General features: G+C 37.7%; 1 protein-coding gene across 4 annotated transcripts in view; it reads left to right on the forward strand.

The window, feature by feature from the left end:
- Positions 1 to 22,582, forward strand: part of LOC149206639 (protein NRT1/ PTR FAMILY 4.3-like) — a 264,923-nt gene that overhangs the window by 136,049 nt on the left and 106,292 nt on the right. Inside the window, exon 5 of one of the 4 annotated variants that reach the window (XM_089393761.1) lies at positions 17,130 to 17,468. The exons of the other annotated variants lie outside the window; for them this stretch is intronic. Coding sequence (XP_089249887.1) covers positions 17,130 to 17,145 — 16 coding nt within the window. The 3' untranslated portion in view covers positions 17,146 to 17,468. Of the gene's footprint in view, positions 1 to 17,129; positions 17,469 to 22,582 lie in introns of those variants that run through there. 4 annotated transcript variants of the gene reach the window in all.

The raw sequence follows: 22,582 nt of genomic DNA on the forward strand, positions 1-22,582 counted from the left end.
TAAAATTTACACTTTGACAATTCCTTTGTAAAAATGTCAGGATCTTGCTCCTTTCTTGAAATATACTGCAACAACATGATCCACTTGACCTGTAAAAATCCACAGGAAACAAATCTTTCGTTATGCTTCTCCACACTACCATCAGTAATTTGCTTTACCTTGTAAAGCCAAAGAGAACTCACAACTGTCTGGTTCTCCGATCTTGAAACCACGTCCCAAACTATGGAGTCATACTCCTCCACCAAAGCATTAACCCAAATCGGCTGCTGCACTGGTTCCTCAAAGGAATATGGCTCGTTCTCAACACATTCCCTAGCAAGGGCCATGTACCCACTATACATCTCAGGTGACCTCCTCTATCTATGTTGAGAAGATGGTACTCCCACATTCTCTCTCGCATCCTCCAACAATCTATCAGCTTCTCTTGTGCACTTCCGTCCATCTCTGGAAGACTCTACTTGAGCGGATGTCTCCACTCCTGGAACTGCTGCATGTAGCTAGTCCACATAAGTCTAAGGCTTCTCCTCCTTAGGAACCAATAGTTCCTCCATAGCCTGTAGTTGGAGCTCCCTCTCAAGGGAAAATCGCATGGCCTTCTGCTCATCAAACTTGAAATCTTTGTGAACCACTGTCCTCTAACTAGTAGGCAAGTACACCCGATAGTTGTGAGGTGTATCAGTGTACCCCACAATTATCCCCAACTTCGCTATTGGCTCAAGCTTCTTCCGTGCATCCTTTGTCACATGGCAATATATCGATGAGCCAAAGATCCTGAAGTGATCCATATCTGGTCTCTTACTGGAGAAAGCTTCCTCTAGTGTCTTCATCCTAAGTATGCGATGCGGGCTTTTATTATTCAAATAGACCGCTATGTTGCATGCCTCAACCCACAACTGAAGTGGTAGACCTTGGTCATGTAGCATTGCCCGTGCTACCCTTACAATAGTTCTGTTCTTCCTCTCGGCCACCCCATTCTATTGTGGGTTATGAGGTGTCATCAACTCTTGTTTAATTCCTTCCACTGAACATAAGTACTTAAACTCTTGAGAGACATATTCTCCACCATTGTCGCTTCTCAAGGCCTTGATCTTCTTCCCTGACTCTTTCTTGAGAAAATATTTGAACTCACAAAACTTTGTGACAATTTGGTCCTTCTTCTGCATGAAATAAATCCAGCATTTACGAGAATTGTCATCAATGAAAATCACATAATACCTTTGCTTCGCTGTGGATGCCATGGGGAATGGTCCACTCAAATTAGTATGAACTCGCTCTAAGATATCCTTTGCTCGTCTGTCTCAATCATGAAAGGAAGACTTGGTGTACTTTCCCAAGGTACAACCTTTGCATGAGTCAACTTGCTCAAGTTTACCTTTGGAAAGCCTTGTAGATATCTGTTGCATTATTTTCAAAGCCCCATGATGCAAATGGCCCAACTACATGTGCGAGAACTCGCCCATGTCTTGGCTTTGCACCAATTCTTCTTTTGTACTCAATGCTACACAATCATCTACCACTAGTTTATACAGATTCTTCACCCATATCCCTATCCTCTTGGTCTAACTCATGGCTATGTGTCTTAGGAACGCCTTTCCTTTACTGAACACAACATCATAGCCTTTGTCCTTCAACATCAGAACTGATACCAAGTTCTTCTTCAGTCCAGGCACATACATCACATCTGTCAAGATGAGAGGAGCTCCATTCTCCCTCTAAAAAGAAACCGCCCACTCCTGAAACACTATACCTTCCATCGTCACCCATCTCTTGTGCATCTTGAGCTATTTCTCCTCAAAGGCACTGAATAAATTTTTATCACCAGTCATGTGGAATGAGGCTCCACTGTCAAGATATCAGACACAACCCATCATTGATGACACCATGCATGTGATGAGGGTAAATTCCATTTCGAACTGAGAGGCTAATGCCTCACCTTCCGATCCTTCTGAGGATCCCTTCTTGGACTTCTTCGATGGGAAATTAGTTGCATAATGTCCCATATTGTGAAAATTAAACCATATTACTTTAGACATGTCACCCTTCTTCCATCCATGAGAAGAATTCAATTTGAAATGGGAATCCTTCCCCTTCCCTTTCCTTGCCTTACTTGCTAAGGCAATATTTTCTTCATCATCATTCTTGGATGAAGAAACATCTCGTGTGCTCGTCTTGATCTCCTCTTGCATAAGATTCAACCATGGTCATTCCCAATCTGGTAGTTTCTCCCCTCCATTCACAGAGTCTTGGTAGCTATTCCAACTCTTTGGAAGGCCAAGGAGAGCAAGGCTCACCATATCATCATCAGAAGTAGTTATTCCCACACTGCCAAGATCATCTCTACAGGTGGTGAGCTTGTTCAGATATGTGGAAATAGTATCGTCCTTCTCCATCTTGATTCTTCAAAGCTTATCCTTGAGCACTAATTTCCTCTGGTCGCTGCTATTCTGGTAGAGGTCCTTCAATGTCTTCCACATTGAAAATGGAGTATCCTTCCCATGGGGACTCGAGACAATAGGGTCTCGAACTCCCTCAAGGATGATCTGTCTCACCTTCACCACACACTTCTTCCACTCATCCAACTCTTGTGCATTAGTTGAAGCTGGCTTTGGGATTTATTTATCAATGAATTCCTTCAAGCCATTGTCTTCTAATACAACCCCCATTCTATCTTTCCATGCTATGTAATTCGAGCTACCTTCCAAGGCATACTCGAGTCTCAAGCCATAGAATGACATTGGCCAACCTTGATGTATGATATGAATTTGATTGGCACCTACAACCTTGAACTTCAAACTTTTAATTCTCTTCTTAGTACACCATTCACAGCTCCAAAACCATGTAGAAAATTTCTGCAAATCCAGCTCTGATACCATGTAGAAAATATGCTAATAGGTTAACCCAATAATGCAATATAAATCAAAGTAGAATACTATAACCTACTTCTACTATCAATTTGCGAAAGCTTAAAGATCGAGCTAAACAATATAACTAGAAGAAGAAGAATCAATCGCACAATACACATGAAAATACTTTGAGGAAAGCCTCAGCTAAAAACCCCACACTATTTTATTATCATACAGGTGGAAATACTTAGGAATTATACAAAGCCTTAACTCACACAGCTAGCCAGCTCTCAGTACAATCCTCACAGATGCTCACAAGCAATCTTGGCTTCTCTCTAGCCTTCCTCTCTACCCTCCAAGCTCTTATTTCCTTGCATTGTTCCTTGTGGATGATTTGCCTTCAACCAAGTGGAAAACCTTCCTCCAAAACTACGCAATCCTCAAGGATAAATCCTTGACTGCATGCATGAGTTTTCTCCATGAGAAAACACATGCAACTAATTGTACACTATCCTTGACTTTAATCTCAACTGGTCTTTCTCATAATAGACATGCATGAGTTTCTGATTAGGAAGTCTTCATTTAACTAGAGTAGCACTAGTTGAGTGCATGCATGCATCAACTGATTGTTAACTCATTATTAGTTCCTCAAACAGTTTGGAACTAATTTAATTGGACTTAACTCAGTAAACTAAGTTAACTAATTACAACTCAAATATAACTCAATCTTATCTCCTTAATTTAAGGGATAACACTTGCATGACTTCAGAAAGACTTCTAACTTGAATTTCTCCAACTAATTAATTTAAAATAAATTAATTAATTATTTCCAAGTAGCTGTTAAGACTAAATTTGATTTTGATTCACAATTTTATTCAAGGACAAATTAAATTGGAATATTCTTGTTGCCATATTTCAACACAATGTACAGTTCATAGGGGTAGAGTGAGTTGAGGTTGGTTGGGCATGAAATCTTCTAGAATCTGACTAAGTGTGGGATCAATGAGGTAGAGATGAAACCAAGGTAGGACTTGAACACGATCACGCACAAAACCATCGATGACACAAAATAGAACCCTTGGCACTTAGAAACAGCATGATCCCCTTAATGCGATGAAAAAATAAGAATCCCCTCTATGTGTGACACTTAAGATACACTTTGCAACGAGAGTGACAACACTAGTATGACATTGTGTAACACATTGGGAATGAGTCTAGTACATGTCAATATGATAGATAGGACCCATCAGTACCAAAAGCACCTCTTGAAAGAGACCAAAACTCTGATTTCATAGTGTACGACACTTCCCATGCCAAAAGACGACACTTAGGTTTTCTTCCAAAAGGGACTAAAAAAATTAGGGGATTTACATGGAATTACTCTTTCTACTAGATATGTCAGCTCACAAATTCAAAGTAGGCACCAAAATTTGAATATGGGCCTAAATTTTGGAGGGTGTTATAACAGCGACAACATAAGGACAATTTTTATTTTCATTGGTTTTCTTATAAAAGTTAGGATTAATAAGCTTGAAATAAAACATTCCTAGATCAATCTGTTTAGAAATATATTTGAAATTCCCATCAATGTACTAATTCAAAGGGTCTTTTCCCTGATGAATAAGGTGAGGATAAATGTTCTCTTTTATGTAACAAGCTCTACATGTAATCCCTCTATGTCAAAATTTGTTGTTCTGTAATGACCAAAAGACAAATCCTTCTATGCGAGGGACTTCAGATTCTTAATAGGATCTGAAGTTTCAGCCAAAAATATAATATCAATTTCACTCATGATCCAATTTAATAAGTTGATTGCTCCACAGAAATCCATTAAACTTGCTCCATGGAATTTCCTTCTTTAATTACGCTTGATTTTCTAAATGATGTCTTCATTATAAATGTTTAGACTCTTTTAAACTAAAAAAAATATGTTTAGATAATAATATAATAAATTTAAAATATAAATAATAATTAGATATATATATATATATATATATATATATATATATATATATATATATATATATATATATATAGATATATATAGATATAGATATATAGATATAGATATAGATATAATGATATAGATATAGATATAATAAAATACTTATGAAATTTCCTTTTTCTTATTGTGAAACTATATAAAACTAAATATCTCTTTAAGCAAAGTAATTATGCACAATTGTTTTTATAATATATTATATTATATTATTTTAATGATAATATGTTTTTCATCCCTCATGGGCATTTCAATTGGAAATCGTTGTGATAATGAAGGGTTATATATCAAGATATTGGAGGTCCAAATCCCCTTGATTTACTCATGTCTATAGAACTAGTGTACATAAGAACCTAGAGGTTACAATGGTAGCAATTGTAATTTACCTTATGTCATGCAAGTATGAAACCAACACAGTTATTGATTCATATAATAATAATAATCATAATAAATTTCTAAAATTAAATATTTTTGAAAAATAAGTAATCCATAAAATGGCTTCTATAATGAAATATAATATATCATTTTGATAAGTAAAATGAGAGAGGGAATACATTAATTAATATAGATATGTAGAATTAGAAGCAAGTTTGTTGATGATGGTGGTGATTTTTTCTACAATTTTTAAATGCATGTTGATATTTTGGAGTTCTATTGGTAGAGGATAGGGTATAGGATTTTCATATATTCTTGGCCAAATCTTTTTTAGTAGTGAAATGTGTACCTCCACTCAGGTCCTTCCATAATATTCTACTTTGATTCATTCTTTTTTGGACTATAGAAAGGTAGGAGGGCATAATATCTAAAGAATGTTGGTCCCTCAATGGTGATGTTTGGAGATATTGATGGAACTTCTACCTGGTGGGGATCTAAAAAACTTTACACCATACAAGGTGGTGGAAAGGTCAAACATGTGGTCCTTGATTACACATATTCTAGACCTAGTGAATAAGTGTTGAATGGGAGGGGACACAAAAAAATTCACTTACTACCCATGTTGTGTCTCAGAGTAAAGCTCTACCTTCCAACCAATACATTATTTCCTAATCCTCTCCCTTTGATAAGTCCCCTCAAAGAAAAAAAAAACCTTAGTATATCCATGATCGAAAGGAAAGCATCATAATGGTGGACATGATGGTGAAGAACATGTTGTATCTCTTAGGTAAAGTGACAATTGATTGGTTCTTTGGGAAGTTAGTCCAACCTAAGTCAGTAAAACAGTGACTGGACACCACTTGGGTCCCATTGTATGGATTTTTTCCAGAGTTCCATGTGTTGGTGAGGGTTATATCAATTTCATTTTTAGGACAAGTGATGATATATGTACTATCCTAAAGTGATATTGGAGTTGGGAGACCTAAAGATTACTTATCGAAGAATGGGGGGTCAATTTTGACCCTCGGTAGAAGCCTACAACAACAATGTTGGGAAGGTTGAGCCTAATTGGTATTCCACTGGTCTTCTGGCATGACAAAATCCTAGAATTAATTGGGAACAAGGCTAGTATGTTTATAAAACTAGACAAAGATTGGAGTAATATGATTAATAGAAGATGGGCCTAGGTGTAGGTGGAGGTCGACCTGAGAGAGGGACTTTTGAAGAAAATGAACTTGTTAATGGCAGCCTTTTCAAGATACATATAATAAATTATTAGCATATTCCTTTAGTTGGTATGAATGCCATGAAGTTGGCCACATCTAGGAGAAATGCACAAATCTCTTAAGGAAGAAACCTTCATTTAGAAAATATGGAAAGTTAAGGTGAGCTAGTAAGATCCTTTAGTTGTGGGTCCAACAAAACATAAGGTATGTTGGGGGAGAATCCCCTTAGAAAACGAATTGGTATCATTTAGGGTGGAAGTGATGCATGATTTGGCTCAATCAAGAACTCCAAAAGATCTCCCGAGTAAGTTAATCATAAATATAACTCTCTCCTTTGGGGATTGAAGAATTAGTTTTTGAATCCCATCCTAATGATTTTTTTCTACTATTTAATTATTCCTAGTTTCCATTGGATGAGCCTAAGCATTCTTAGTCCAACCATAATCCTACTCTTTCAATGTCAAAATTAATTTCACATTCTAGTAAGGGTTTTCCCCTAAATGACCCTTATCCCAATCCATCAAAAACTCGCTCTAATAAAGGAAAAATTAAGGGTTTGAGTTATCCAATTCCCTCAAGAGACTCAATGGATTCTAGGAAAAGAGTCCAGTTAATCTCCCTTGCATCTCAAAGTGTTTTTTACTCCCTTGTCAAAATACTAAGGACAACAAGGCTATGAAAGGTGGATTAGCAATGGATAAGACCCAAGGGTTACTAGTGGATAATTCCACTTAGAATGATAACTATATTGGTATAAGAATTCAATTGGTGAATGCATGCTTGGAAGGAGTCAAAGAACTAGTTAACTTCGAAAGAAGAGATGCAAATTTTACAAAGGTGGAAAATTTCAAGAAAAGAAGTTTTATTGACAGATGTTTTCAAAAACATGAAATTTTGAAATTTTTTTTTTTTTTTGTATTATGACATTAGTGGAAATTCTAAGTGGTAGTTTATTCGATGCATGGAGGGGGTTAGGTGATAGACATCTGGTGGAAGTTAATGAGATCAGAAGTCAATGGGTTACTAAACCCCTCACATATTCCAACCTTATATTTATATGAGCCATCATATCGAGAGAACAACCACCATTGTATTCATCAATCACATTGGTAAAATTTAAAGTCGTTGCATCATATTAGCCAATATCAATTCGATTCATTGATTTTTATGAAGGTTAAACATTGGATCCATTAAAAAATAAGTGTTGTGAAATCCCACACCTGATATGGATCACACCATCAATTTTCTTGGATTTCAACCATTGTTTCCATAAAGAATGCAAGTTGCAGTAAGGGATCATGTATGTTGTAAACCAATATGAATCTCCACCATTCAATAAAATTAATAATTTTCTTTATATTCATCAAAAATCAAAATTTTTATAAACCATCACACATGTTGCCACCCAATATGGATTGTGGGCCAGTGATGTAATATTGAATCAATTGTTAGATTTGTGAGTGTGCAATTCACACTATCTACAAAGAAATGGGGAATTGACCCAACATGTCATCATAACCAATAAAAGAATTCCAAATGGAAATTCGATTGTGGAAGTGGCACCCTCCCATATTAGAAGAATTTACTAAGGTGCCACGTGCAACACAAAGTTTATGTGGGGATAGAAATAACAAGAAAATAGGTTGCATAGGTGTTGCTGGTTATGATTTGGGCTAACCTAGGTTCGATCTATACTGCACACCAACAAAACTCTCAAACACTGGCCCTTTCGGCAACGACCAACAAGCAGATCACAATCTCACCCAAAGTGACTATGGGAGGATGCAGAACCAGGTTTCTAAAATTGAAGGATGACATGATGTGGTGTTTTATATTATATTTTATTCTTAACATTCAGAAATCACTTCTTCGCATTCATTTAATCACTCAAACATACCATATAAATCGATAAATCATCACTGTACTAAAATAAAGTGTAATTGTAATAAAATGCTAAGCTACAACATATAATAAGAAAATGTACACATGAAGACACAATTTTTACTGTGGTTCATCCCAATGTGGGACTACATCCACAAGAATTGTTGCTTATAATAATAATTATTGTACAATAAACAATTATTTGACCTATACACTAAGTTGTATGTCATCTAGGCACTCAGCTGTAGACTCATGCCTCAACACACTCAGCTTAGAGCCTCACTTTCTTTTCAAAACCATATATCACAATAATACAACAATTCAATTAAATATGTGATGTATCTCTTTGTTTTTATCGATCCCTATATATACTATTACATCGAGGGATATATCATCAAAATACCATGGTCCATATACCATGCACTCCCTAAACCAATCTACGATGGTCTGAAAAACATTGATATTTTACAAAATTACATGATTTTTACAAAAAGGAGGGGCTTTGACCCACTTCAATGCCCTTATACTGCACAGTATATTCCAACTACTTTACTGCACACTCCAATTCACACTTTGTTGCACCCTACATTACACACTCCTCCCCTCAAAATATGGAGTCTTTACCAAAATTAGGCCAAGTTGGGTTGTGCACAACAAGCCCCCAACACTACATGTGTGTCATCCTGAGTCACTCAGTTTCTTTGCCTCTAATTTTTTCTGCGATGTTGTTTTAGGCCTCGTTGAACTTTTGCAGAATATATGTGACCTGCTTCTCTTCGCTACATGCATCCTCCAATAGTGCCTTCGTCACATGTCCTGCAACCTTCTGCACCATCGTTGTCTCCCTCTATCAAAGCTCTTGAAGCTTCTCATCTACTGCCTGAAATAGTTGGAAAGCCTCATCCTGCCATGGCTGAGTCCTCTCTGCTAAAACATGTTCTTCCTTCTTCAGTTCCTCAATCTTCTTCTGGATTTCCTTTCCCTCATCAATTTTGGTGAGCTCCTGTGAGATTGGTAAGGTCTTTGTAGATCCCTGAATCTCTTCCCACCACTGCTACTTCTCCTGAATATCTTCCTACAGTTTCTATACATTTGAATCTTCCAGCAGCGAAGTCCATATCTATAATATTTCTTCTAAAAGTTTTCCAATGTCTTCCACTGATGTGGAGATGCTAGCCATAGTAGCCTTTAGGTCAGTCTCCTTTTGATCTCTCACTTCCTACGGCATAGTTGGTTGCAACTTCATTTGCAACTCACTGATATGCATTTCATACTGAAATTTCACATCTATAATCTTCTGCTTTTATCCTTTCACTGCAAGGTCAAGCTTCACAACCTTGTCCTCCACTGTTTCTTCTTCACGAAAATCAAGGTTTAGAATCTCTTTACATGTGGCTTCGACCACCTCCTTGATCTTTTGTTTCTATTGGACTGCTTGATCTGTTAGGCCCCTATACTACTAGTGTAGCCCCTTATTGTTATTAGTACAACCCACTTACTATATTGATGTACCCATGTAGTGCCGATATTGTTACTATTGTGCTCCATAGAAGCCCACTATTGTTATTATTGTTCCCTTACATTATTATTGTTATGTCAGCTCTGATTATGTTATGACCCCTTAGACTCCTATATATAGAAAGGAGGTCTTTTCATTTGTATCATCCAAGAATTGTTCATTTATGTAATGTAAAGGAGGTTGCCCCGTTGAAGAGGCTAAATTCCAAGGAGTTGATCTATATTTTCTATATTTTCTTGAGCTGGTTTCATAACATTTGGAATCAGAGCTTTGGATTCTAGGGTTTCGCTGCTCCAAATAGGTCATCGTGGAATTTTTGCTATAACTTTTTTCTGTGATGTTTCAGAAGTTGCAACAAAAACCCATTTGAGAAGAACTCATGTTGAACCTCGGTTTCATATTTCAGAGCTTTTTGTGGTATATTTACGGAGATATGATCTGAGGAAGTTGGTCTTTTTGCAGAATCTTGAATTACATTCCAAACAGGTGACCTGGGGAAAATCGTCATAACTTTCTCTCTGAGGATCAGATTGAAATTTCATAAGAAGGAACAGAAAGAGGACGGACTGTAGTTTCTTGTATGCATTTTTTAGATCCAAAGGTCGAAACACAGACTTGCGGCACGTCGTACAAGTTCGCTCTACTGAACTAGTCTATATTCAAGTCACTGTGGGATATTTCACATAACTCTTCCTTGGAGAATCCAATTTGGGTCAGACTTGTGGCATTGGAAAGAGGACACAGAGGGCTACTGCAGGTCACAAATTTAGAACTAGATGACTGGAAAGTACAGAGATACATCAGAGGAAATATCGAGCTCCTACAAAGTGAAAAAAGGTGTGTAGATTTTCTTAAATTTTTGCTTAAGCTTGGTTTGAAAATTTATTTTGAAGGAATTCAAAGGGCATAATAGAGCATTATTATCGGTAACTGATGCCTCGAGGAAAGAAAATGCAAACACCTAGTAAGGAACCTGAAAGCTCTAGCATGACTCATAAAGAAGAAGAATAAATGCTATATGATATATCAAAATTACAAGAACAAGTGCAACAAGTGTCACTTGCACAAAAAGCAACAGAATCTAAGATGGATGGTTTCAGGAAAGATGTAGAAGCTAAGATGGATGGTTTAAAGAAAGGTGTAGAAGCTAAGATGGATTGCTTAAAGAAAGGCGTAGAAGCTAAGATGGATGGCATGGAGGCTAAGGTGAATGGCATGGAAGCTAAAATTGATGGCATGGATGATAAGATGGAAGAATTGAAGATAAATATGAATAAGTTGCTACAAGAAATGGTCACTAAGGGTGAAAGGGTACTAAAGGAAACTCATGATGAGAACAAAAGAAATGTTAATCATGATTCCATAGACTCTAACATTGGATCGAAGACTCACCATATTCCAAAAATCGATATGAGGAAGTTTGATGGCAAGGATCCCGCCACATGGATATTACAGATGGAGCAATTCTTCGATCTCAATAATGTGCAAAACACACAAAAGGTACGTATGGAAACTTTGTATTTGGAATCAAATTAGTTTGTATGGTATCAATGGCTTTGCTCTCGTAAACAATTTATCACTTGGGCAATTTTTACGGAAGAATTGATAGCACATTATGAGGATACAAAAAGCAACACTTTTTTAGCCAATTGATAAGTCTCAAACAAAAGGGTTCAATAATGGATCACATTGAGGAGTTCCAAAAATTGAACATAAGGGTAAAAGATATTCCAAAGGAGCATAGGATTGATGTGTTCATAGGGTCTTTAAAGGATAGTATCCAACATGATGTTCACTGTTGGGAACTTGGTTCATTAGAGAAGGCATTCAGGTTAGGAAGAAAAATGGAAAGAAAAATTATGGCAACCAAGAAGCATACCACTCACAACTTTAAAGATGGAAGTTTTGTTTCCCCTAGTCTTCCACAACCTATAAGGTTTACACCACAACAATTGGAAGAAAAAATAGCAAAAGGGCTTTGTTACAGTTTTGATAGAAAATACACTAAAGGTCATAAGTGTGCTGAGAAGAAATTATTCTACATAGATTGTGAAGAGGAAGAAGAAAAGGAGCAAGAAAGGTCAAAAGAAGAGGATATACTCCAGGAACAAAGCCTAGATGAAGAAGAAATGAATCAGACCATATCTTGTAAAGCATTGGCAAGAATTACCACTCCTCAAACTCTCAAGATAGAAGGACATATCAAGAAGAAAAAGGTGCAAGAAGTGAAATATCACATCAAGAAAGAAGAAATGAATCCAACCATATCTTATAATTCATTGGTCAAAATTACCACTCCTCAAACTATCAAGCTAGAAGGACATATCAAGAAGAAAAATATTCAAGAAGTGAAAGATCACATCAAGCATCAAGAAATGAATATGACCATATCTTGTAAAGGATTGGAAGAAATTACCACTCCTCAAACTCTAGAGATATAAGGACATATCAAGAAGAAAAAGGTTCAAGCAATGAAATATCACATCGAGCATCAACAACAAGTTCTCCAACTTTTAAAGGATAATGCCACTTTGGTGCAAAATCAAACGAAACAACAGGTAGATCAACATCATAGTGAAAAATATTTTGATGTAGGTGATTGGGTATTTTTACTGCTACATCTCAAGCAAGCTATTTATGAGAAGGAAATGTTGGCAATACTACATGCACTTAAAAAATGGCGACCTTACCAAATGGGAAGACTCTTCAAGGATGAGGATGTGGAAGCATTGTTTTGTGCTATTTCTATTATCCAACCAGATTTGATAAACGAAGCAAGGGATGAATGGAAGAAGGATGAAGAAGTATGGCCACTTATTCAAAAGTTGCAAAAGATCCCAATTCAAACAATATTGCTAGAAATTGAAAAGGAAGGAAAAATCATATTGGAACCTAGAGCAGTCACAGAAACAAGAACCCAATAGCTGTGAAATCGATCAATTTCAGAGTATCTCATCAAGTGGAAGAACTTACCCACTGAAGATTCCACATGGGAGGAAATTTTTTTATACAGAAGCATCAAGAACTACTCAAGCGTTGAGGACAACGCTTTTTGAAGGAGAGGGGCATGTTAGGCCCCTATACTACTAGTGTAACCCCTTATTGTTATTAGTACAACCCACTTATTATATTGATGTACCCATGTAGTGCCCATAGTGTTACTATTGTGCTCCATAGAAGCCCACTATTGTTATTATTGTGCCCTTACATTATTATTGTTATGTTGGCTTTGATTATGTTATGACCCCTTAGAATCCTATATATATAAAGGAGGTCTTTTCATTTGTATCATCCAAGAATTGTTCATTTATGTAATGTAAAGGAGGTTGCCCCGTCGAAGAGGCTAAATTCTAAGGCGTTGATCTATCTTTTCTATCTTTTCTTGAGCTGGTTTCATAACATGATCCCTCACTTGGATCTTCTGGTTGAGATTTTGTTGTAGTGAAGCCCTCTCTTTTTCTACCTGAATATTCAACTATGAGGTATGTTGTTCGTATAACTTCAGCTCCTTAATTATCTCCATGTGCAACTTGTGTATTCTTGGCAATGGTACTGATGTGATTTTCATATTGACATGCTTCCACACTTTTTCTTGTTGTTATACCTTGGCGGACTCAAACTATAGGGCTTCGGCTGGTATTGGACGAAGTAACTCCCTACGTCAAAGCTCTTTGAAATGTATTTTATAGTCCAGTGCCTACTATCAACTGTAAGTCACACTAAGAATTTTCTCCTTTATTCTTTAGAGCAAGGTTGTAGGGACATGGTTGTCCCTGTACAACTTCAACCTACTTCCATTTACTCTTCCTTGGATCAATTCTCCATTTAACTTCACTAATTGAATTGTGCCTCCATCAGTAATATGCTTGATAATATAGGAGCCCAACAAATGCATCTTGAATTTTCATGGAAATTTCATAAACTTATTTTAATAAAGGAGAACAAGGTCTCCTTCCTAGAAATTCTTCTGCTTAACATGTCTATCATGCCAGGCCTTTTCTATTGCTTGTTGTACTTTCTAATGGAATCCTGCTATAAATCTATCTTCTTCTAAAGCAATTAATTGCGACATTCTTTCCTTCATTATGTCAAGGTCTTCCATATATGTAAGCATTGTAATCCTCCATCTAGGAATGATGTACTCCATGGGAATCACAACGTCTTGCCCATAAAATAATCTGAAGGGTGTCTAACATGTCAACTTTTTACATGTTGTCCTATAAGCCCATAAAATTGTTGGGATTCTAAGGTCCCTGTCATCTTTGTTCACATTGCATACCTTAGTCAGTGCATTCTCCAAAATATTATTAAATGCTTCTATTGTTCCATTGGCCTGAGGGTGATAAGGTGTACTCTTTTGATGATAAACTTGGAATTCTTCAGACAATGCCTCAATAGTTCTTTTCAAGAAGTGGGAACCTTTGTCACATATCAAAATTTTTGGACATCAAAATCTAGAAAATATATACTCAAAAGTAAACTTTGCAGAAATCTCTGCGCTACAATCCCTCATTGGTTGTGCTTCGGCCCATATTTTCAAGTAATTAGTTGATGTAATTATGTACCTCACACCAGTCCTCTATCCAAGTGGGTTGATCAGTCCAACAAAATCAATAGCCCACTTATCGAAGGCCTGCAATGTAACTTTTGGTACGAATGGCATCTCATCTGTTCTTAAAGGTTTTCCTCTTCATTGATACACATCACATGCTATGCAATATTCCTTTGCATATTTTTGTAATGTAGGCCACCATAATCCTGCTATCAAAATATTTTACGCAGTAGCTTTTCCTGCATAATGTCCACCGGCTGCACCAGCATGCACTTCTTCTAGAATCATCTGTCTCTCATGTTCATGAACATACCTGTGTAGTATCTCATCAAGTCCCATTTTATATAATTGTCCTACTATTAATGAAAAGTCAGCTGCCTTAACCACTAATTCTTTCTTTTGTTGTGTAGTATACTCTAAAGGAGCCATCCCTGTGGTAAAAAACTGAATGTTACCTTCAAAGTGGTAATCTGCAATTCTAATTGCAAATAACTGTGCATCAGGGAGATTATCCTCTATGCTAGTTGGTTCTTCCCCTATTTCTAATCTTGATAGATGACCAGGTATTGCATTCATTCTTCCTCATTTAACAATGATTTCAAATTCATATTCCTCGAATAACAGTAACCATCTGCAAATATGTCCTCCTAAGATAAGATTCTTAACCAAATAGTTCAATGTAGAATGATATGTAAACATTTTAAAGTGTGATCCCAGTAAGTAGTGCCTAAACTTCTGCAAAGCAAACATCATGGGCATTCCTTCCCTTTTTGCAATGGTGTAATTCATTTCTGCTTTACATAAATTTCTACTTGCAAAAGTTATAGGATGATTAATTTCTCCTGCACCAGGTTTTGCCAATACTACTCCCAAAGCTATACAAGAGGCATCCATATGGACATGGAATTCCTTATTCCAATCACAGAACACTAATATAGGTGTAACTATCACTTTTTCTTTCAATATCTTGAGGCTCTTCTAACATTCTCATTCCATTGAAAAGTTACATCCTTCTTTAACAATTTCTCCATAAATGCAGTCTTTGCGCATACCCCTTGATGAATTTCCTGTAATACCCAGTATGTCCCAATGTAGTGAGAAGTTTTCGTACTGTCTTAGGTGGAGGCAAATTCACAATGATAGCAATCTTAGCAAGGTCCACCATTAGTCCTTGCTTTCAAAAAATATGTCCCAACAATATGCCGAAGGGTACACAAAATATGCACTTCTTTAAGTTCAAAGAGATTTGATATTGTCTACATGTGTCGAGCATAAGTCTTAAACTTCCAATATGTTTTCTTAGAAACCCAAATACTGTGCAATAATCAAAATATACTTTTAAAAATTTGTGGACATATTCCTTAAAAGTTTCAACCACCACTTCGGAAAATATAACATGGGCATTCTTTAATCCAAAAGGAACTATTGTGCATTGATATGAGCCCCATTCTGTAGCAAATGTGGTCTTATGCCAATCTTCAAGTGCAATCCTAATCTGATGATAACCTAAAAATCCATCTATAAATGAATAAGCTTCCTAACCCCCTACATTTTCTAGCACTTCATCTGTGAAATGTGTAGGGAAGGGATCATGTAAGCATGCATCATTCAACTTTCACAGATCAACACAGATCATGATTTCTCCTTGAGCTTTCTTCTCTTACACCACCATAGGACTCACCCATTCTAACTCTTCTACTGGTTCAATAATTATTGTTTCTATCATATTATCAATCTTTATCTTTACTTTATCCTTATACTTTGGATTCAACCTGTAAGGTCTTTGCTTGATTGGCTTAGCATCAGGCTTAAGGGGAATACTCATGACTCCTAGATCTCCTATTATACCTTTCATCTCTAAAAACTTAGTGGGAAATAGTTCTTCGTATTCATGAAGTAACTCTATAACTTTATTGACTATCCCTTCATCCCAATAGTCTCCTATAGTTGCAAACTTAGGTTTATTCTCTGATTGTATGATCAACTTCTTTGTCTTCAGTGGCTTCTTTATATATGGTATCTCTAACTTAGGTCCATTTACTTTGCAGCATCCTTCTATTTCTGCTATGTGGATGTTGCGAGGATATTCTTCCTCTTCTATAGTAAGGTTATAACATTCTAATGCATTCTCTATCTGTGCAACCCAATTAGGTTATTGCCATGTCAATGGGGTTACATTCTTAAAGATATTCTTCTTAACTATCTCAAGGGCTAAACCTATGTATGGGAAATCATCCTTAAAGTTGAATGTTAGTATGAAACCATCAACCATGTCTTCCTAATTTACTATACCATGTAAAATCTCTATTTCTAAGTACCAATTCTTAGGGATTATCTCTAATGTATGAATGAATCCATGCACCCACTCGTAATGTGGAATCTCCTTCCATGTTGTAGTGCATAGATGGATATGCTTCCTAGGATTAGTTTCACCATCATATTTTATCTCTATTTCTATATCTATTTGTCCCAACCTTATCCACATCAATCTTCAACATTCTTTCCAGCCTTCTATATTCTTCTTGCATGCACCCCACCATCTAGCAGAGGTAGCGTTCAGGGCTATATCTGAGGCTAACAACCTTTTGTAGAGCATTGGAAAGGTATGTTTTAACGAATAACTTAGTGGTGTTTCAAGCAATAGTTGTAACCTTTTCTTTGTTATAAAATAAGGAGAATGTAATGAGAATGAGAACGAATGACCCAATCACTAATAGTTATCTTCTCTATGCAGGAAAAGACAAAAGTAGGAAGGCGCGGTGCAAAACGAGAGTTCCATGAGGAGATAACAACTGTCCCTCCAAAACCAAATAAAATCCAGACCAGGGCGAGTAAATCAAGGCAGATCAATCCGGGATGAGATGAAGGACTGTCAGTTCGGAAGGTTAGGCAGAGAAAAGAGAGGAGTTAACAGTTTAACAGATCCCTCAAGATCTTTGATCCTGAAGGATCGTTACTTTCAATTATTTTGTTGTTCAGTTAACTCCGCCATTACTTGTATAAAAAGGGGCAGCATCGAAGACTTCAGGGACTTTTTGATTATCTTGTATCTTTACTTTCTGTTTACAGACTTCACAGTTGGTTAAACTCAGACTATCGAGTCTCTTTGAGACTTAGTTTTGCTGTACTATCATTGATGCGTTAATATAATATATTTGGTGTTACTTTCTCCCTGCATCTGAAGTAAGTTACGGCGGTGTGCCATTGGAAGCTAAGGGCCTGGCTCCAACGGACACTGGCTGATTGTATCATTACAGTTTGGCTTTGTGTGGTTTGTTTATTGTTCTTAATAATCTGATATACTTACATGCTGTTCCATACTCGTTCATCAGTAGTTTTCCTTTTGTAAATCTTTGTAACAAGTTTACATCATATTTCCAGAATTGATCACATAACATTGTTCTGAGTTGTTCACTTCTGTTACAGAATTTATAAGTGGAATGTTTTAGCTACATATGGTTGGAGTGACGATCATAAGAAGATGGAATTAACGTTGTGTGTGGACTACTGGTGATCATTTCAGATTATGTGTACATATGATTGACGTTTCCTGTTTATGGTGGTTTGCTGTTCCATTTGATTAAGCTGTCTACTTGTACAAAAGATTGCTCTTTCTTTGTATGTAAGTTGATGCCAAGAATTGAGAGTGTTGAACTCGCGAGATTTAGTTTCTTTACTGCCATTCCTTTTACTGCTGTTCCATTTCTGAATTGCCGTTCCATTCTGTTTTCTTGCTGTTCCTTTTTACTTGCATTCATTGGTTTGGTGTGGGAGGAGGATCAAGGCTGTCGTGAGACACAGCAGACGCTATTATGCTCCCAGATCCATGATCCATACTCTAATTCCTTTTCCTTCATCAGTTTCTAGAGGGATGGGTTACTATTTCCGTACCCTTGACTGATAAAGTTGCCGTGTGTGATTTCTTTATGCAAAAGTAATTTAGCCATAACTTAGCATCCGTTTACTCTTGTATTTCTTAGACCTATACTACTAAGCATTACTATGACAAATAGCTTCAAATTGAGATACCCTTTACAATAACAAAACACTCCTGGATTGACTTGTAATGTGAGATAACTAGAGGTGAAAAAGACCCTTGTTACAGCTCTACATTTTGGCGCCGTTGTCGGGGAAGGGGTATAGCCATTTGTCTTTTAAACAGGGTAGTGTATGAAGCTGCTAGGGGAGAGTTGGATTTTAAAAATGGAAGGTAAGAACCTACGTATGGAGCATGTAAAATCCCTGCTCCACCGTCCGCTTTCCTAGCAGAATTGATTGGTTAAATAGGATTTAGCAGTTTAATTGGAGTGCATGACTAAGCAGAGAAAGCCAGAGAAAGATCAAAAGCCTCCATCCAAAGCCAAGGGGCTGGTGACCCTTGGACGAACGACCTTCATAGACGAAATCTATAAGAAAGCCGAATCTCAGCCATCAGTAGGTTATAGGAAAATCAATTCTAAACAGCCTACTAAGTTCCCTTCAGGCCTCGGGATCACCATCTGAAGCCTTTGTTGAAGTGCACAGTCAAACAGAGGAGCAGGACTTTCAAGAAATTGAAAATTTGACTCCTGGACTATTGCACGAAGGGAATCTTAGTAACCTTTGCGAAGGAGGAGGAGAAACAGGGGAAATCGGGGAACCTAGATCTCCTATTGAACCAAACCAGCCTTTAAATAGCCCAGATAAAGGAAGCGCTGCAAAAATCCTCGTTGAAGGAATTCATTCACCTCAGACAGTTGGGACCATCATTATCCCTGATAAAGGGAGTGTTGTCAAAACAATCCCTGTTAAGACTACCCCTTCTCAACCAAGGAACACTCTCTTGGAAATTCCTGAAGATTACTGGCATATATTCGATCCCATGGCGCAGAATCAGATAAACACCCAGACCTCCACATTGCAATATCCTATAGTAGATTCTGCAGCAAATGCGCCCATGAAAGCTATCCCTCTCCAGCATATCCCCACATTTCATGGCCTTACATCAAAAGATCTGGATGCATTCTTGTTCGAATTTGATGTATTATGTAGAGGATACGATTACACCACCGATCCCCATAAATTAAAATTGTTCCCCTCCACATTAAAAGGGGCTGCTTTAAGATGGTTTATGGGCTTAGGTGGTGGGGTTATTAACAATTGGGATCAAATGAAAGAAGCCTTTTTAAAGAAATATCAGGATTACTGTAGGTCAAGAGAACTAAAAGATGAAATTTTTCAAATGTCAGCCAGACCAAACGAAACTCTAGAAGAATATGTGGAACGTTTCCAATATAACTTGCAAAGATCTCCCTATGCATCGTTACCTCTGCCTGATAACGTGTTAAAAACCGCATTAATTAGAGGTATGAAAGAACAATGGATTGAAACGTTGAATATTATGGGGAAAGGAGACATTTATCAGGAAAATTTTGCTGATATCATTGATCTGTGTATCAGGAGCTCAAGAGGCAGCACGAGGATAAAACCAGCAGAATATGATCGCTTTACCAGAGATAACAGAACATCAACAGAGGGAGTAACACGTGTGGAACTTGGAAATTTGCTAGAAAATTTTAAAACTGATATCCTGGGGACATTAACTACATAGCTTGATATTGTGCAGGCTAAACAGAAGCAAACAGAGGCGGAACAGAATCTAGCGGTTTTCTGCCCTCGATGTAGGAAGAAACATAGCCACAAGGAATGTCCGCTGGATACAGTCCAAATATGTGCTATCTGTACCAAGGACCATCTGACTGAAAGTTGCCCCTCACTTCCTGGTTTGAAGGCAGTATACAAAGAAGCAGAAGAGGAGCCAGAATCAGCATATTTTATTAACCAGCGTCGTCAATGGCAGCCTAGGCAATCTGGTATGTTTTCAGACCCCTCCTCTTCTTTTCAACCCCCGCAATTCAATGCTCAGCAACAGAATATGTGGCAAAACCAGTCTCAGCCCCCGTTTTCGAATTGGTCACCTCAAATGTTTCCTACTCCGAATCCTTGGATGACCCAATTTGGTTGGCCAAACTTCCCTTATCCCCCACCATATTGGCAGAATAATTCATATCCTCCGCAGTGGACCCCTTCTACTTCGCAAGGTTCACCCTGGCAGACAAGCTGGCCAAAATCGACATATCAGCCAGCAGGATCAATTCCACTCCCTCAACCAACTCTGCCAGCCTTACAAAAAATCCCCAGCCTAATCTGAGACCGTAGCTCCTAGCCCAACCCAACCCCAATCCAAATAATAGACCAGTTCAATCTCTTCAAATTATAGAATCCTCAGAGATTGAATCTGATCTGCAGGAGTGCAATGATCTTCAGTTAAGATCTGAGCGAATAATAGAAACCGAGGGACATAGAACAACTCACATTGAAGATCAGTGACCTATAGAACAGCCGTCACAACAGGAAGATGTAAATAAAGACCAAGCTCATAAGCAAGTAATTACATCTCCTCCACCTTTCCCAGAACGATTGGCCATTCCACGACCAACACAATATCCAGATTTTGATATTCTGGGAGAACTACAAAACTTGTATATAAGAATTCCATTCCTTCAAGCTATACAGGATATCCCCATATATGCAAAAACCATAAAAGACCTGTGTAGCAGAAAATCAAAAAGAAATGTAACCTCTAACCCAAGAGTCCAGGTAGTCGGCACCTTATCCGACCTCCTATCAGGAAAAGAAACACCAGTTAAATACGAGGACCCTGGAAACCCAATTGTCACTGTTCAAATCTATGGGCAGACCATGACCAACGTCTTAGTTGATCTAGGGGCTGCAATTAACATCTTGACAACATCGACTTGCCAGAAGCTCGGAATTACATCGGTAGAACCTACTTCCACTTTGTTAGAACTAGCTGACCGATCAGTAATTAGACCAGAAGGCACCTTGTATGATGTCATGGTTTCAGTGGATTCCTGGGAATACCCGACCGATTTCCTGATAATTAATCCGAAAACCCGACTAGATGGACATCCGCTAATTCTAGGTAGACCGTGGCTCGCTACTGCTGACGCCTACATTGGTTGCCGGCAGGGAAACATGACCATAACTAGAGGGCCGGATATCAAAAATTTAATCTTGTACCCTCCAGCGCAGCCAAGCATCACGATGATGAGAACCAACCTGCGCCCTGCCTCATATATCACTGACAATATTAGACCCCCATTAACAGTCCAGGAAGCGCTAGATTTCAAAGATCAAATGGAAGACAATGCCATCAATAAATTCATTAATCAAACAGAATCCACATCGTATACACAATGTTTTATGATAAAAGCGGAATTTGATAACGAATTAGAGGAGGATCCTCTGAAAGACGAACATGACCAAATTATACCTGTGACTTCTGTCGCTAATAGCAAAGTAGTGCAAATTGAACCGGGGAAAACTTTAAATATTAACGCTAATCTGACACCAGATCAAGAGACAAAACTCATCCAGCTGTTACGAAAGTATCAGGAGGCATTTGCATGGGACTATCCCGATATGAAAGGGATTGATCCCCAGCTATGCACACATCATATTTATATCGAAAAAGATGCAAGACCTGTTCGTCAACCGCAAAGAAGACTCAACCCCCATTTAAAAGATGTTGTAAAAGTTGAGCTTCAGAAACTTTTAGATGTTGATTTTATTTATCCTATTTCTGACAGCAAATGGGTCTCTCCACTTGTGGTAGTACCTAAAAAGAACGGGAAATGGAGGATCTGTGTGGATTATAGAGAATTAAACAAAGCCACACAAAAAGATCACTTCCCTCTTCCATTCATAGATCAGGTACTGGACACCTTAGCAGGCAAGAAATTCTTTTCTTTCTTGGATGGCTTCAGCGGATACAATCAGATTCAGATTGCCCCTGAAGACCAGGATAAGACTACCTTTACTTGTCCCTGGGGAACGTTCGCTTATCGAGTCTTACCTTTTGGTTTATGTAATGCTCCAGCCACATTCCAAAGGGCTGTTCTTAGCATCTTTGCAGATTTAATTAATGATGGATTGGAAGTCTACATGGATGACTTCACACCATATGGAGATGACTTTGATCCAGCTCTAGATACTCTCGAAAAAGTCCTACAGCACTGCATCCCTACCAGACTTTGCTTGAGTCACGAAAAGTGTTACATGATGATGACCGAAGGACTCATTCTGGGACACTATATTTCAGCAGCTGGTATTCAGGTAGACCCG

The sequence above is a fragment of the Pinus tabuliformis genome, chromosome 1_2, assembly GCF_031772625.1.
Source record: "Pinus tabuliformis cultivar Carrire ecotype Pingquan chromosome 1_2, CPIR1, whole genome shotgun sequence".
NCBI lineage: Eukaryota > Viridiplantae > Streptophyta > Pinopsida > Pinales > Pinaceae > Pinus > Pinus tabuliformis.